This window comes from Embiotoca jacksoni, unplaced genomic scaffold, assembly GCF_022577435.1.
Source record: "Embiotoca jacksoni isolate LCO1_2020_lvr unplaced genomic scaffold, fEmbJac1.0.p SCAF_20, whole genome shotgun sequence".
NCBI lineage: Eukaryota > Metazoa > Chordata > Actinopteri > Embiotocidae > Embiotoca > Embiotoca jacksoni.
Window position 1 is genome coordinate 5028696 of NW_027185341.1, and position 12707 is coordinate 5041402.

Sequence of the window (12707 nt, forward strand, 5' to 3'; positions counted from 1 at the left end):
GCCCTTTACATCAGGGACTACGACGTGCTTTCCACGATACAAAAAGGCAAAGCAAACGCAAGTGAATGATAAAAGAGCAGTGCAGCCCGAATTGAGGCTAAAACTGGTTTGTGATAATGTCATCGAACTTATAAATGTTGTCCGCTTAGATAAAATACAACACGTTTACTTTTGGGGGTTACTTTTTTTAGACGAATTGGTGTCAGTGGGAGAGCTAGCCTGCTAGCTGAGGTCAGGGTAAAGCACATGAACAGATGCTGATTATAATCCGATAGAAGCTCATTGAAGCAACATGGGGCGAAAGAAACAGGGCAAGTTAGTGCGCCCTGACCACAAAGGCAAAGACAAACGGCATAAAATGAAAGGGAAATCTTTAGAGGCCTTCACAGAAGAAATGCACACTGCTTTTGAAGGTAAATGAGTACGCATGATCCAAAATATATGTTGTGTTTGTCTCATATTTTACATGTTGGCTTTCATAACTACATTTTACCTACATTGTAAGTTCAAGAGTTCATAGGAAATAATAAAACATTTATTTATTTTTTTGCCAGCATGTCGATGTTTTCAAATTCTTTTGACTGATTGCAAATACCGATATGTTCTCATATTATCTTTTATTCTTAACAGATATATCTTAATAACCAGGATGGCAGCTCTTTAAAATGGTCGTTTAAATGTGTAGTGTGGAAGGAATGCAATGCAGCTCCTCGCATTAACCCGACGTGGAGCAATCATTCAAAATAGCAGCTCCGCTATCTGTATCAGTCACTTTAAAAAACCTCCATACTGCAGACATATTATTGCACCCCTTTCAAACTTAAGAGAAACAAGAGCACCCTTACAATTAGTCAAACACTGAGCATCTAAGCATAAGTCAAGCATCAATTTATCTGCCTGTCTAATTGACAAAAAAATGTCATTTTAAGTTGTTGCCTATATTTCCTTTTAAAGACTTTATCAGTCGATACTGAAGACATTCAGGTATTATCGTGCCGTGTGCATATTTTAACAGTTTAACTTTAAGTGGAGGTACTGAATTTACATTACTTTATTTAAGTAATGTCATCGAAGAAAAGTTGCCGAAAGAAAAGAAAAACGAGAACCTTGAAAATGTTAATAAGTACATCGCAGATGAGAAATGGTTTTTATACTCTCATCATAAAGTGCACTTTCTGTCCTCCATCACACGTGTTTTTCAGCAAGTCATCACGTAGAGGAGGGAGCGGAGGCCCCACAGGTTAAACTGCCTTGTCCACTCGCCATGTGGGAGTTGGGTCACTGTGATCCTAAACGTTGCACCGGCAGAAAGTTGGTGCGGAAGGGCTTTGTACGCAACCTGCGCCTCAATCAGAGATTTAATGGACTCATACTGAGTCCGATGGGCACGAAGTATGTGACGCCAGCAGACAGGTTGGTTGACTTTTTTTCCTCCATACTGCACCCACTGAAATCACACAAGATGATGATTCACAACTCAAGCCACAAGCTGCCACATATGAGTTTATACAGACTTTGTTGTTTTAGATTAAAAGTTTAATCATTTCATCAATAAATGTCTAATTTTACATTATTTATGTCTGACTTTAAAGTTGCCTTAAAAAAAAGCTAAGGAATGCAGATACATTTCAAAATTACATTTTTAGCAGTTTTGAAACTTGCGGTACAATCAGCAAATTTTAAGTTAATTGTTGACTATCTTTTATTTTGTCATAAACCAATTATACTAAAACTTGTACTTATTATAATCCAATGTATATGAACTAGTCAAAGGTTTTTTGTTGACCGTTATGCACAGAAAGATCGTGGCTCAACATGGGCTGGCAGTGATCGATTGTTCCTGGGCCAAACTGGAGGAGACTCCCTTCAATAAGATGGTCGGGACTCATCCCAGGTTACTGCCGTTCCTCGTTGCTGCAAACCCCGTCAACTACGGAAAGCCTTGCAAATTATCGTGTGTTGAGGCTTTTGCTGCCACGTTCTGCATTGTTGGTAAGGAGTTAGCTTTAATTATTCAGGAATAATGTGCTGTTTTGTCTCACTGACATCTTTTTGTATCTTGTTTTAAGTTATGGCAGTGAAAGTGTAACAGACTCTTTCTGATATTTCAGGTTTTGAGGAACTGGCAGTGCTCTTGTTGGAGAAATTTAAGTGGGGGACTGTGTTCCTGGAGCTTAATAAAGTTCTTCTTGAACGCTACGCTGCATGTCAGTCAGAGGAGGAGCTGCTCTCTGTGGAGAAGGAGTTTCTCATGTCGAAACCAGAGGAGGAGGAGTTTGGTAAAAATGGGGGCGAAATAAACTGGGGTTCCATCCTTATACATTTGTGCAGCAGAGGTGGTTAAGGGGATGTCTGGGTTTTGGGCCCAGATTTGTCCCTATTGTTGTCTCAGTTTGGCTTCATGTAAAATTTCATATTCATTCAGCTTTATCCTGGAAATGCTCCCTTCAAAATGGCAGGATGAGGGATAACCGAAAAACTGACACTGAAGTGAAATGTTTCTGTTTATTCCTTCTTGGCTCGAGGAGTAGTTTTCTATAATGACTCACCACAACTCAATTATTACCGGGGAAACACTGGTCTCATTTGTTTTTGCCATGTTAAAATCATAAAACATAATTCTTAAGAATTAGTTATGAGTAATGTGCATGAAAACATAATGGTCACTGAGTGGTGATTCTTAATTCGATGAACACTGATGTGAATGATCCTCGTATTGTTTCCTAGGTTGATAATCAGGCTGAATTGTAATTTTCTTTCACTTCCTTAATTGGATTTTGACTCATTTGATTCTATTTGAATGTCTGAACAAATGTGAAATGTGGCCTGAGTCAAAGGTCTGCATCCAGGCTGATTGTTTCGAAATGTCAGCAAAATGTTGTTTGTTGCTGAGCTACAACTTGTGTTGTTGAAAAAAAAAAAAAAAATCCTGTTAATGGGAGCTACTCTTCTGTCTTGTTCACAGATCCATTCGATGTTGACTCTGGAGTCGAATGCATGAATCTCAACAGACGTCAGTGGTAAGCATTTATCATCGCTCACAAAGGCATTGAATATGTAACTGCTGTTATAGTGATGTTATCTCCCAGAGTCTTGTGGTGTGGTGATGCATATGTTGATAAATGAATTGGCAGTACTGATACAGTTACTAATTTTATAACAGTTTTCAACATGATTTCATTTGTTTTCCTCGTAGTATATTTATATGGATAACCAAACAGTGGATTCTTTCAAAACAAGCATTCATAATTTGTTTTCAATGAATTTACTGAGGTCATTAAATTGTTATTTTTGTATTTAGTGTCCCTGAAGAAGATGATTCAAGTGAGGCCTCGGACGCCTCAGAGGATGACAAACATGAAGCAGAAGATGAAAAAACTGAAAGCAACGATGAGTCAACAACAGCCTCTCATCAACATGATGATGAAGAGGAAGACTGAATCAAAGACATCACAATAAATTATATTTCAACCATGGATTATTTGTAATACAAGGACTGGCAAAACTGTTTTAACAAATGTCCTTCCTACAATTATACCGTGGGTTCTTCTGTTTTTTTTTTTTTTAATCCAAACAATACATATTTTAAAATCCAACAATAAATTGTTATTTTATGTGAACACAGACTAAACAAAGTCATATCTGCAACCTTCAAAGATGCATATTGCAATATACAAGGTTATCATGATTTCAGGTGCATATTTTAATGGACAATGACATCCGTACATGCAGATTTGTGGGCTTTGCTTCTAAATAGCGGTGGACTGTAAGCTAATTACATTTACTCAAGTTAGTTACTTGATACTTTAAAGATGACTGTTTTTCATACCCTTTCTGTCCAGTGAAAACCACATCTCCTAATTTGGTGATTTTGAATTATATTTTTTGTGATACTGAAGAATGAGATGTCCCTTTATGTGTTTCAAAATTATTTTTAAATCTAAATATACCGTCTTAAAACCCACTTGGAATGACCGGAAAAGGCATTGTTTTTCTGAGCTTGTTGAGTTTTTATTGATACATGGTTCTTCCAGAACAGAAACACAATATTACTGTAGATTAAAGTACATAAAGAAATTAAAATTAGCATGATCTTAAATACCTACAGCACTAAAATGTGCATTAATGCAGGAGTAATAGTAATCCAAAAGTATCATTTAAACAGTAAAACACATTTATTGTACAATGTATTTACTTTTGATACTGAAATAAAAAATGTTTTTTCCAGATAACACTTGCACTTAAATAGGTTATTAAAAATGCAGGTCTTGGCACTTTTACACACTGAATACTTCTTTCGCCACTGCTTTCTACGCAAAAGTTGGAATAAAAGACCTGTAGACGGGCCTCGCTTTGCGATCCCTAATAGTCGGAAGTCTCTCTAACAAAACACAGTTTGTAGGCCACGTCTACTGCGGTATTTGAATATCAACAACTGCAGCCGTCTCGACTGTGGAGCCGTATCAGCGAGATGAAGTTCAGTAGGTTGTTAATGTGGCGAGGGGGCGGACACAGCGGGACTCTCCTCTGCTGTCCTGCGGTAACATTGTTGTGGAACGACGTCACAGCTCGAAAATGAAGGCGCAGAGGCAGCCATTACTGGAGCTTCTCTAATTATTCCAGTCCAAATAAAATACTCGCGGAGAAAAAAAAAAAAAAAAAAACTCCCATGGCAAGAGCTACAAGTCAGCTGGTAAGCGTTGCAACTTTTTTTTTTTTTTTTTTTTTTTTTTTTCTCTCCTTCTCTCTTTTTTTTTTTTTTTTTTTTTTTTTTTTTGTGTGTGTGTGTGTGTGTGTTGGTGTTGTGTGATAAAAACCGCGAAGCCCCGGTGCTCGAAATGGCGCGGCGGCCGTGTGTCGGTGAGGAGTTCACGGCCTTCAGCGGGAAGAAGCGCCGCTGGTCGCGGAAACATCGGTTAGCGGTACGACTCTTCGCTTTAGCCGACGTTAGCGCGCTAATGTCGGCTAACACAACACCCCGGGTCGTCCGCCGCTGCGTTAATCGCGGGGTTTGTTTTTTTTTTTTGTTTTTTTTTTCCGCCGCCGCCGCCACCACCACCACCCTCCTTCCTTCCTTCCTTCCTCCTAACCCTCGACACCTGACGCGAGTCACGGTCGGAGGTTCTTCGGATGATCCGGTGCCGGTAGAAACACTTCGACGTTGGTTCCAGAGGACGCGGGGACATTTTGTTTTTAACGCCGGTCGGTAGCTGTTAGCTGTTAGCTAACGCTAGCTAAACGAGTTCGCGCTTTTCGAACGATGCTCCTGCTGGCTAGCAGGCTAACATTAGCATCGTTGCGTCCCACCTTTTCGCTAAAGGAGAGTTTTTTTTTGTTGTTGTTGTTGTTGTTTGTTGTTGTTGTTTTTTTTATTAAAGGATAACGTCGCCGCTGCTCGATTGTCAACTTCGCTCTAACGTGTCTCCGACCCTAACCCGCTCGGACACGTTTCTCTTGGTCGGGTTGTTCGCGGTGTAAAAAAAAAGCGGGTTTGAAGTTACTCGTGTTACCTGCTGGGGGAGCTAGCGTTAGCTCCGCTAGCTCCGTTAGCTCCGCTAGCCGCCTGACTGTCTCGTTAGCGTCGAGTTTGTGTTAAACTGTCGGTGATGGCCGGCGATGTTTGACGAGGCGGAGAGGAGCTAACGCTGGCTAGGTAGCCAGCCAGCCCCACCACCACCCCCCCCCTCCCAAAAAAAAAAAAAAAAGAAAGTTCACCCAGGCCTGTTGTTACTCCCGAGGACTCCGGGTTTGGGTTAGCTGAAACGTCTCCCCTCCTCCCTCCTTCCTCCCAACCATCAACCATTAAATGGTCGACTCATAGTAATGGGGGGTCCGCGGATAGTTTATACGGCCGGTCGGCAACCGGGCAGCCAGAGTCCGGACCAGGCGGCTCAGTGGCCACACCTTGGTTTTTGAATGAAGAAGAAGCTGAGGCTGAACTATCGTTAACTGAGCCTCGAGCCGAAGCTACACGCTTGATTGTTGTAGTTTCAGTAAGTTTATAAATAACCGTGTCGGCACCAAACGGGATTGTTGTTGAAGTCCAACCTGTCGCTGTGTGCTGTCTGTTTTTTTTTTTTTTTTAAAGTCCTCCACAATCAGTGGGAAGTTTCTCCTGTTTGTGTGCGAGTTGGATGTCGTGTCAATTTGTTGACGTACAATACAAACGAGGGAGAGATGAGTTCAGGGCTGTTGTGGTCGTGAGCACCGCTGTCACATGAAAGAAGTGACTTTGACACCGGGTTTTTGTTTTTTTAATATAAGTTGAAGGTGTAAGGGTGGGACCACCAGGCGTAGAGGCGACTTCTCCCTGTCTGTCAATACCAGACTTTGCTCTTCAAAGTGGTCCCACTTGAAATTGTATTTTTTTTTTAAGTTATAAAGTCTTGCAGTGTTGGCAGCAATGCATTTTTAATTCTGCATCCAAGGAAAGTGGGGCTTGCCTGTGTCATTCAAGTCATTTCTCTTCCAGCTTCACATAAATGTTTTTATTTTGTTTTTTTAATACGGGTTCGATGATTGCATGTTTTGTAGTATATCGCATTGTTTTTAAAATACATGAACGTGTACTTTGGGTGGGTAATGTATACGTTTTAGGTGTTTGTTGTTCACTTGTGATTCTGAGAAAATGTGATTTATGATTGGTTTGACCGATGGTGAAAATACTTTAAAAAAAATCCTGGTTCACATGACAGTTCAAAGTGCTGAATAGCAATACATCCTATTTTCCTTGCACTTATATTCTCTAGGAAAATTGATGTTGGAAATGGTTTGCATGGTTTTGGTTATTCTAATGATTATATAGTTACTCACTATGGTGGGAAAACTTGCCAGCTTGCCAGCATATCGGTCAGTTAACTCAATTTAAACAACACAGTGACATGGCTTTTATTTGAGAACAAGAAAAAAAAAAAAAAACAGTTACACCACCTAGCCGACTGATATGTTTTCAATGCTCCCTTCCTTTCAGTATGATGTTGTGCCCATTCAGCCCAGTGTTGTCATCTGTTCCTGCTCGCATCCATCAATGGTAAGAAACCACCCGGACTCCTGCTCGCCACTTGCTATCCCAGGCGCAAGCAGCAGCCACTGCCCCAGCATGGAGGGCTCAGGAGGAGCGTCTGCCAGCAGCCAGGGCTCAGACCTCCACCCACAGCCAGCCGTCCAGGCCCCTCAACCACGCAAGAAGAAGCCAGAGGACTTCAAATTTGGCAAGATACTGGGAGAGGGCTCCTTCTCGACGGTATGCAACTTGCATTCCACTTAGCTTTTGAATTATCCCTGGGTAGTTGTTGTTACATGCTAGCATTCTTTTGATCAATGTACCTGGGTGAGTCATCCTCAGTTCATTTAAGGTGAATTGACAAATGGGCCCACAGAATTATTAGATTATCTCCCTAAATCTGACAAGCTGGTAACATGCAATGGTATGTTTTTCTTTGATCTTTTACCCCCAGGTTGTCCTGGCAAGAGAGCAGTCAACGGGGAAAGAATTTGCAAGTAAGTAATAATACGACAGCTTTTGGGGATTTATGTTTAATAATTGAACTGGGAAAAGTTTCTGGGTACTTTTACTATTAAATCCTAAAATGTTCTGTTCTCTCTTCCAGTTAAGATTTTAGAGAAGCACCATATTATGAAGGAGAAAAAAACCCAGTACGTGAAAAGAGAAAGGGATTTGATGTCAAATCTAGATCACCCATTCTTCGTCAAGCTCTACTTCACATTTCAAGATGATGAGAAGTTGTGTATCCTTTTACCAAATTCAGTTTGTGAAGGCATGTTGTTGGTTTTTTTGCTTAATGTTTTGCTGTATGTGTTTGTTTGTTTTTAAAGTGTTCCTTAACTTCTGTTTCTTAGATTTTGGTCTCAGCTATGCTAAGAATGGCGAGCTCCTGAAATACATTCGCAAAATTGGTTCATTCGATGAGACCTGTACTAGATTCTACTCCGCTGAAATAGTTTGTGCTCTAGAATACTTACACAATAAGGGGATAATACACAGGTATGTTGTTGCCCTACTGTCCTGTCTTTTCTGTTGTTGCTTCACAGAATTTGCAATTGATGTTAACTGTTCATTTTTCCAATAAGTTACATGTCCCTTTCATTTCAGAGATCTGAAACCAGAAAATATTCTTCTGAGTGAAGAGATGCACATCCAGATAACTGATTTTGGGACAGCAAAACAGTTATCATCAGACAGTAAACAAGGTATAGCCACAGTTGTGATTTTATTTGTGCTTGTCAGGATAAAGTATAACAAGCATATTAGTGTCATAACTTTAGCCTTTTTGCTGATTTAAAACCAGGATGAACTTGTCTTTTTTGTATTGTTTTGCAGCAAGAGCAAACTCGTTTGTTGGAACAGCGCAGTATGTTTCTCCAGAGCTGCTAACGGAGAAATCGGCCTGCAAGAGGTAGTGATGTTTGTTTTTTGGTAATTCAGATATTGGTGGGCGTCACTTCTGTAAGTTTGTAACTGTTTTTTTGTTTGTTGTTTTCTTGTCTTTTAGCTCTGACCTGTGGGCCTTGGGATGTATTATCTATCAGCTGGTGGCTGGTTTACCACCATTCAGAGCTGGGTAAGTACTAATAGGATATTGTTGAGACAGCTCTGTTAATTTTTCTTAATTTAGGCTTTTTTTTTTTTATAATGGCCAGTCAAGTTGTATTGTAACTTTTTTTCCATTTTACAGTTTATTTCAAGTGCAGCAAATGCCAATCTAGCAAACAATATTTCACTTGTGACATATTTTCCTAACTGTTTTTTCCCTCCCGTGTTTCATATGCTGTAGAAATGAGTACCTAATATTCCAGAAGATAATAAAGCTGGAGTATGAGTTCCCAGAGAAATTCTTCCCCAAAGCCAAGGACCTTGTTGAACAGCTTTTGGTAGGTCATCAAATACCACGCCATACAGTCTGTAGGACACAATTCAACATTCCTGACACCCTGTGGGGTTATATTAGTATTTACAGTGCAGAGCTTTTCTGCTGAATGAAAACACGTATGTTTTTCCTTCAGTCATTGGACCCTTCCAAGCGGATTGGGTGTGACGAGATGGGAGGGTACGACCCGCTGAATCAGCACCCCTTCTTCGACACCATCACCTGGAGTGGTCTACATCTACAGACGCCCCCCAAACTCACACCCTACCTGCCAGCCATGTCGGAAGATGACGAGGACTGCTATGGAAATGTAAGATATTTTATTCTGGTCTGGGTCTCTCCTTTTTTGCCGATGGTATTCATGGTAAGACTTGGGTGTGTTGCCTTGTTGAAACCTATAAATACCTTTAAACATCACTGTGTTTTCTTCCATCGTCTGTCTCATTATGAACCTCAGTACGATGACCTCCTGAGCCAGTTCAGCAACATGCAGGTGGCCCAGTCCAGCTCATCACACTCCCTGTCGCCACACGAATCCACGCTCCCACAGAGGTCCAGCAGTAACATAGAGCAGTACATCCACGACCTGGACAACAACTCCTTTGAGCTGTACCTGCAGTTCACTGAAGAGGAGAAGCGGTTATTGCTGGAAAAACAGACCACTGGAAACCCCTGGTAAACCTCCTCCAGTGTTTCACCCTTATCAACTTGTTTGTCTGTGTTTGTACTGAAGTGCTGTTGATTTATATCGGAACCATTTTGCTCATGTCTAGAAATGTGGAACAAAGTCAATTTATTTTGCAGATAAGTGTTTGTGTGGCTGCCAAAACATATGATCGAAAGGGGGAAAAAAAATGTTTGAGTGAAAGGGAGTAATCTGCTCTTGCTTATTTACACAGGCACCAGTTTGTGGAGAATAACCTGATACTGAAAATGGGCCCAGTGGATAAAAGAAAGGTGGGTGTTATTTCTAGGCCATATATTATAAACCTTATTTTTTTGCATTGTTTCTATTAAAATTGTATATTAGCAGTTTAAATATTTCCAAGTTAAACCTTTTGTATTGGTGCAAACCTTTCTGGCAGCTATACTGTACGATATTTTACAGTACAAGTTGGCTCCGCACCAGCGAAGTCACTTCCCCCTGACATTGCTCTGACTGCCTGCTTATAGGAAGTAAAGGGGAATTCCCTGTTGTGGTGTGGAAAGTCTCTCTGGCCTCATAGCCCCCTCTGTTGGTGAACTAATGCCTCGAGATGTGTGCATTCCATTGCAGGGGCTGTTTGCTCGACGGAGACAGCTGCTTCTCACTGAAGGACCACACCTGTACTACGTGGATCCTGTCAACAGGGTCCTGAAAGGGGAGATTCCTTGGTCCTTCGAGTTACGCCCCGAGGCCAAGAACTTCAAAACCTTCTTTGTTCACACGGTACACAATGATTTATTTCTGATGTCTGTCCAGCAAATATTCCTGCAGCAGCTTGTTGATACTTGTTCACTGTTTGGAATCTCTTCACATATGTGGTTTAGTCTTTTTAATATAATTTGTTTCCTCCCCCTCCACCCCCACTCTGTGATGTTTTCAGCCTAACCGGACATACTATTTGATGGACCCCAGCGGAAATGCAGACAGATGGTGCAAGAAGATCCAGGAAGTGTGGAGAAAGATCTATCAAAGGCAACAAAACCCTGGCCTATAGGAGCACAGTTCATCCTGTGCCCACTCCTCTTTAGCTCTGAGGCCAATCACTGAGCAGAGTAACACCCTCTTTAGTGCCCTTCATCACCGCAATGTAAACAAACTCTTAGAGACGCTGGCATCTAGACCTTGTTTGTTTTCCTGAGTAGAACCAATGGGGAAAATACAACTTTGGATTCAGGGTTGCTTTGCTTGTTCTTTGTGCTCTCTGTGAGGCTTCTATTGCATTTTTTCCATGTATGGATGATAAGACCTCCACCATGCACATCTGCTTTTTGTACATTCTGCAGGGGGGGCGGGGGGGGGGGGGGAGAAGGCAAGCTTGTCTTGTAGAGTGACACAAGCTTGGGTACCGCTAGGACTATCTCAAATGCAAGGACTGGTTTCCTGCTTCAATGATAACACAAAATCTAGCTTTTGTGAACCAGAGCCTGTCATGATATCTTAATTAAACCATATCCTAATCCTACATCGTACGTGCAAGCAGTAGTCAAGCCCCACTTCTAGTGCATATACTCTATAGTTGTAACAGATACTGTAAACTGATTCAGACTCACACGTTTACCAAACTCAAATCCTATATATATATATTTTTGTCAGAGCCCAAATATTCCCACGGTATTTGAGTTGGTTATTTTTAGTCTCTTGGTACTTGCTTATTGGAGTCCATTTCAGGTCTCTTGTGTGACAAAGCAGAGTGCTAGTCTGCAGTGAGACCTGGGTCTGAACCAGTCTCTGTGTAAGTGTGAGCCTTCCATAGCCGTTACTGAGGATGTTTTGCTAACAGGCAGCGGGTAAACATGCCACTAGCTTGTACTTCCTAATCATAACTTGCTTATCTTTCCTGCATGGCCAGTTTTGTAGCTCAGCCTTGTCTGCTTCTCTCTCCTGGGGCACTGGAGATATAGTTGATTCAAGTTTAAAGGTGGGTATTTTTGACTGCATTGGCAACCATAGCGAATATTATAGGATGACTTGGTTGTTCTGTACCATTCACTGGCTATTTCTTTGTGGTGTGAATTTCTTTGATTTCTTTTTCGGTGGACTAGTCGGCTCATCTTCAGTACGTCCTATTGAAAAACAAAATCTTATGTGCTGACCACCCCATGCTGAACAGAAACCCCTCATCATCAGAGATACATACACATACTATCATACTCGGAAGCAATCACAGTAAAGCTGTTGTCCCTGGACAAGATGGCAGAACTGCCTCATCGGGCTCATTGGCCCAACTTTTTGTTTTGTTTCGTTTTCATTCTGATGTTTGGCCCAATAGAAATTAAAGCGATTGATTTATTTTGTGCTCTTGTTTTAGCAATATGTATTATCATAATGCTTTTAATTTTTGACATAGTACCTTAAGGTCCTTTTCCAAAGGTCCTCTTCCTTCAGCTGAGTCTGTGTGTGCAGTGTGTGACTGGAGTACAGGTGAATAGGACCCTCTGGCCCTGGGGCCCAGGGCTCGATGTGGTTGGATGTCACTTAAAGGATATCTATCTGATCCAAATAACCGATGAAATTGCTGTATCTGTCTATAAAGTTGAGGAAACACTAGAGAAGTGTTATTCTCTAGTTAGAAAAATTGTTTGAATCAAGTCGATGGCAGTCGGTTACATTGTGTATGGAATACTCTACCAGGCTTGTAACTGACTAGAACTGTGATGTACAGATGATGTATTATTAAAATCTGAAGCAAGTAATGCAATGATATTAGGATACAGTTTTTGTATTTTTATTCTTGTATAAGGTTATTTGATGGCTATTGTTTAGCCTATAGTTCATTCTGTGTTATTTAAATTCTAATATATGAATCATATTTGGATTGAAGTCATGTTCAGGGGCCATGTTGTGTATGTATTGAGATGTAAAGCCTTTGAATGTGAATAATTATTGTAAACTATAATATTTTACAGCTTTTTTCTTACTATATCATACATTTTCTATTTGCTCAGTGATTTAATCATATTCTGATAATTTAATGAATCTGTTCATTCTCTCTCTGATTATTTGTGCGCTAGGTCAGTAGATGTTGAATGATGAATTTTCCACTTAATGCTTGGTAGTCCAGTAATTAAAGCATGTAGGGATTTAGGCATACAAATAAAGCCACGTGTCCTGTC

General features: G+C 40.7%; 2 protein-coding genes across 6 annotated transcripts; both read left to right on the forward strand.

Moving 5' to 3' along the window:
* The first annotated feature begins 14 nt into the window (after positions 1 to 14).
* Positions 15 to 3964, forward strand: tsr3 (TSR3 ribosome maturation factor). Its single transcript, XM_069155822.1, has 6 exons — positions 15 to 413; positions 1203 to 1413; positions 1799 to 1992; positions 2112 to 2279; positions 2966 to 3020; positions 3302 to 3964. The coding sequence occupies exons 1-6, from the start codon at positions 293 to 295 to the stop codon at positions 3438 to 3440; spliced, it is 888 nt and encodes a 295-aa protein (XP_069011923.1). The 5' UTR covers positions 15 to 292; the 3' UTR covers positions 3441 to 3964.
* A 447-nt stretch (positions 3965 to 4411) lies between these two features.
* Positions 4412 to 12692, forward strand: pdpk1b (3-phosphoinositide dependent protein kinase 1b). 5 transcript variants are annotated; one of them, XM_069155819.1, is made up of 14 exons: positions 4412 to 4693; positions 6971 to 7243; positions 7458 to 7500; positions 7611 to 7748; positions 7861 to 8005; positions 8114 to 8211; positions 8342 to 8417; positions 8514 to 8582; positions 8796 to 8892; positions 9025 to 9198; positions 9346 to 9563; positions 9788 to 9845; positions 10165 to 10317; positions 10475 to 12692. In XM_069155819.1, the coding sequence occupies exons 1-14, from the start codon at positions 4670 to 4672 to the stop codon at positions 10586 to 10588; spliced, it is 1680 nt and encodes a 559-aa protein (XP_069011920.1). In that variant the 5' UTR covers positions 4412 to 4669; the 3' UTR covers positions 10589 to 12692. The 5 variants fall into 5 exon arrangements, with proteins under 5 accessions (XP_069011920.1, XP_069011918.1, XP_069011921.1 ...); XM_069155817.1 differs by lacking the exon at positions 4412 to 4693 and adding an exon at positions 4813 to 4922; XM_069155820.1 differs by lacking the exon at positions 4412 to 4693 and adding an exon at positions 4976 to 5202.
* The last annotated feature ends 15 nt before the right edge of the window (positions 12693 to 12707 follow it).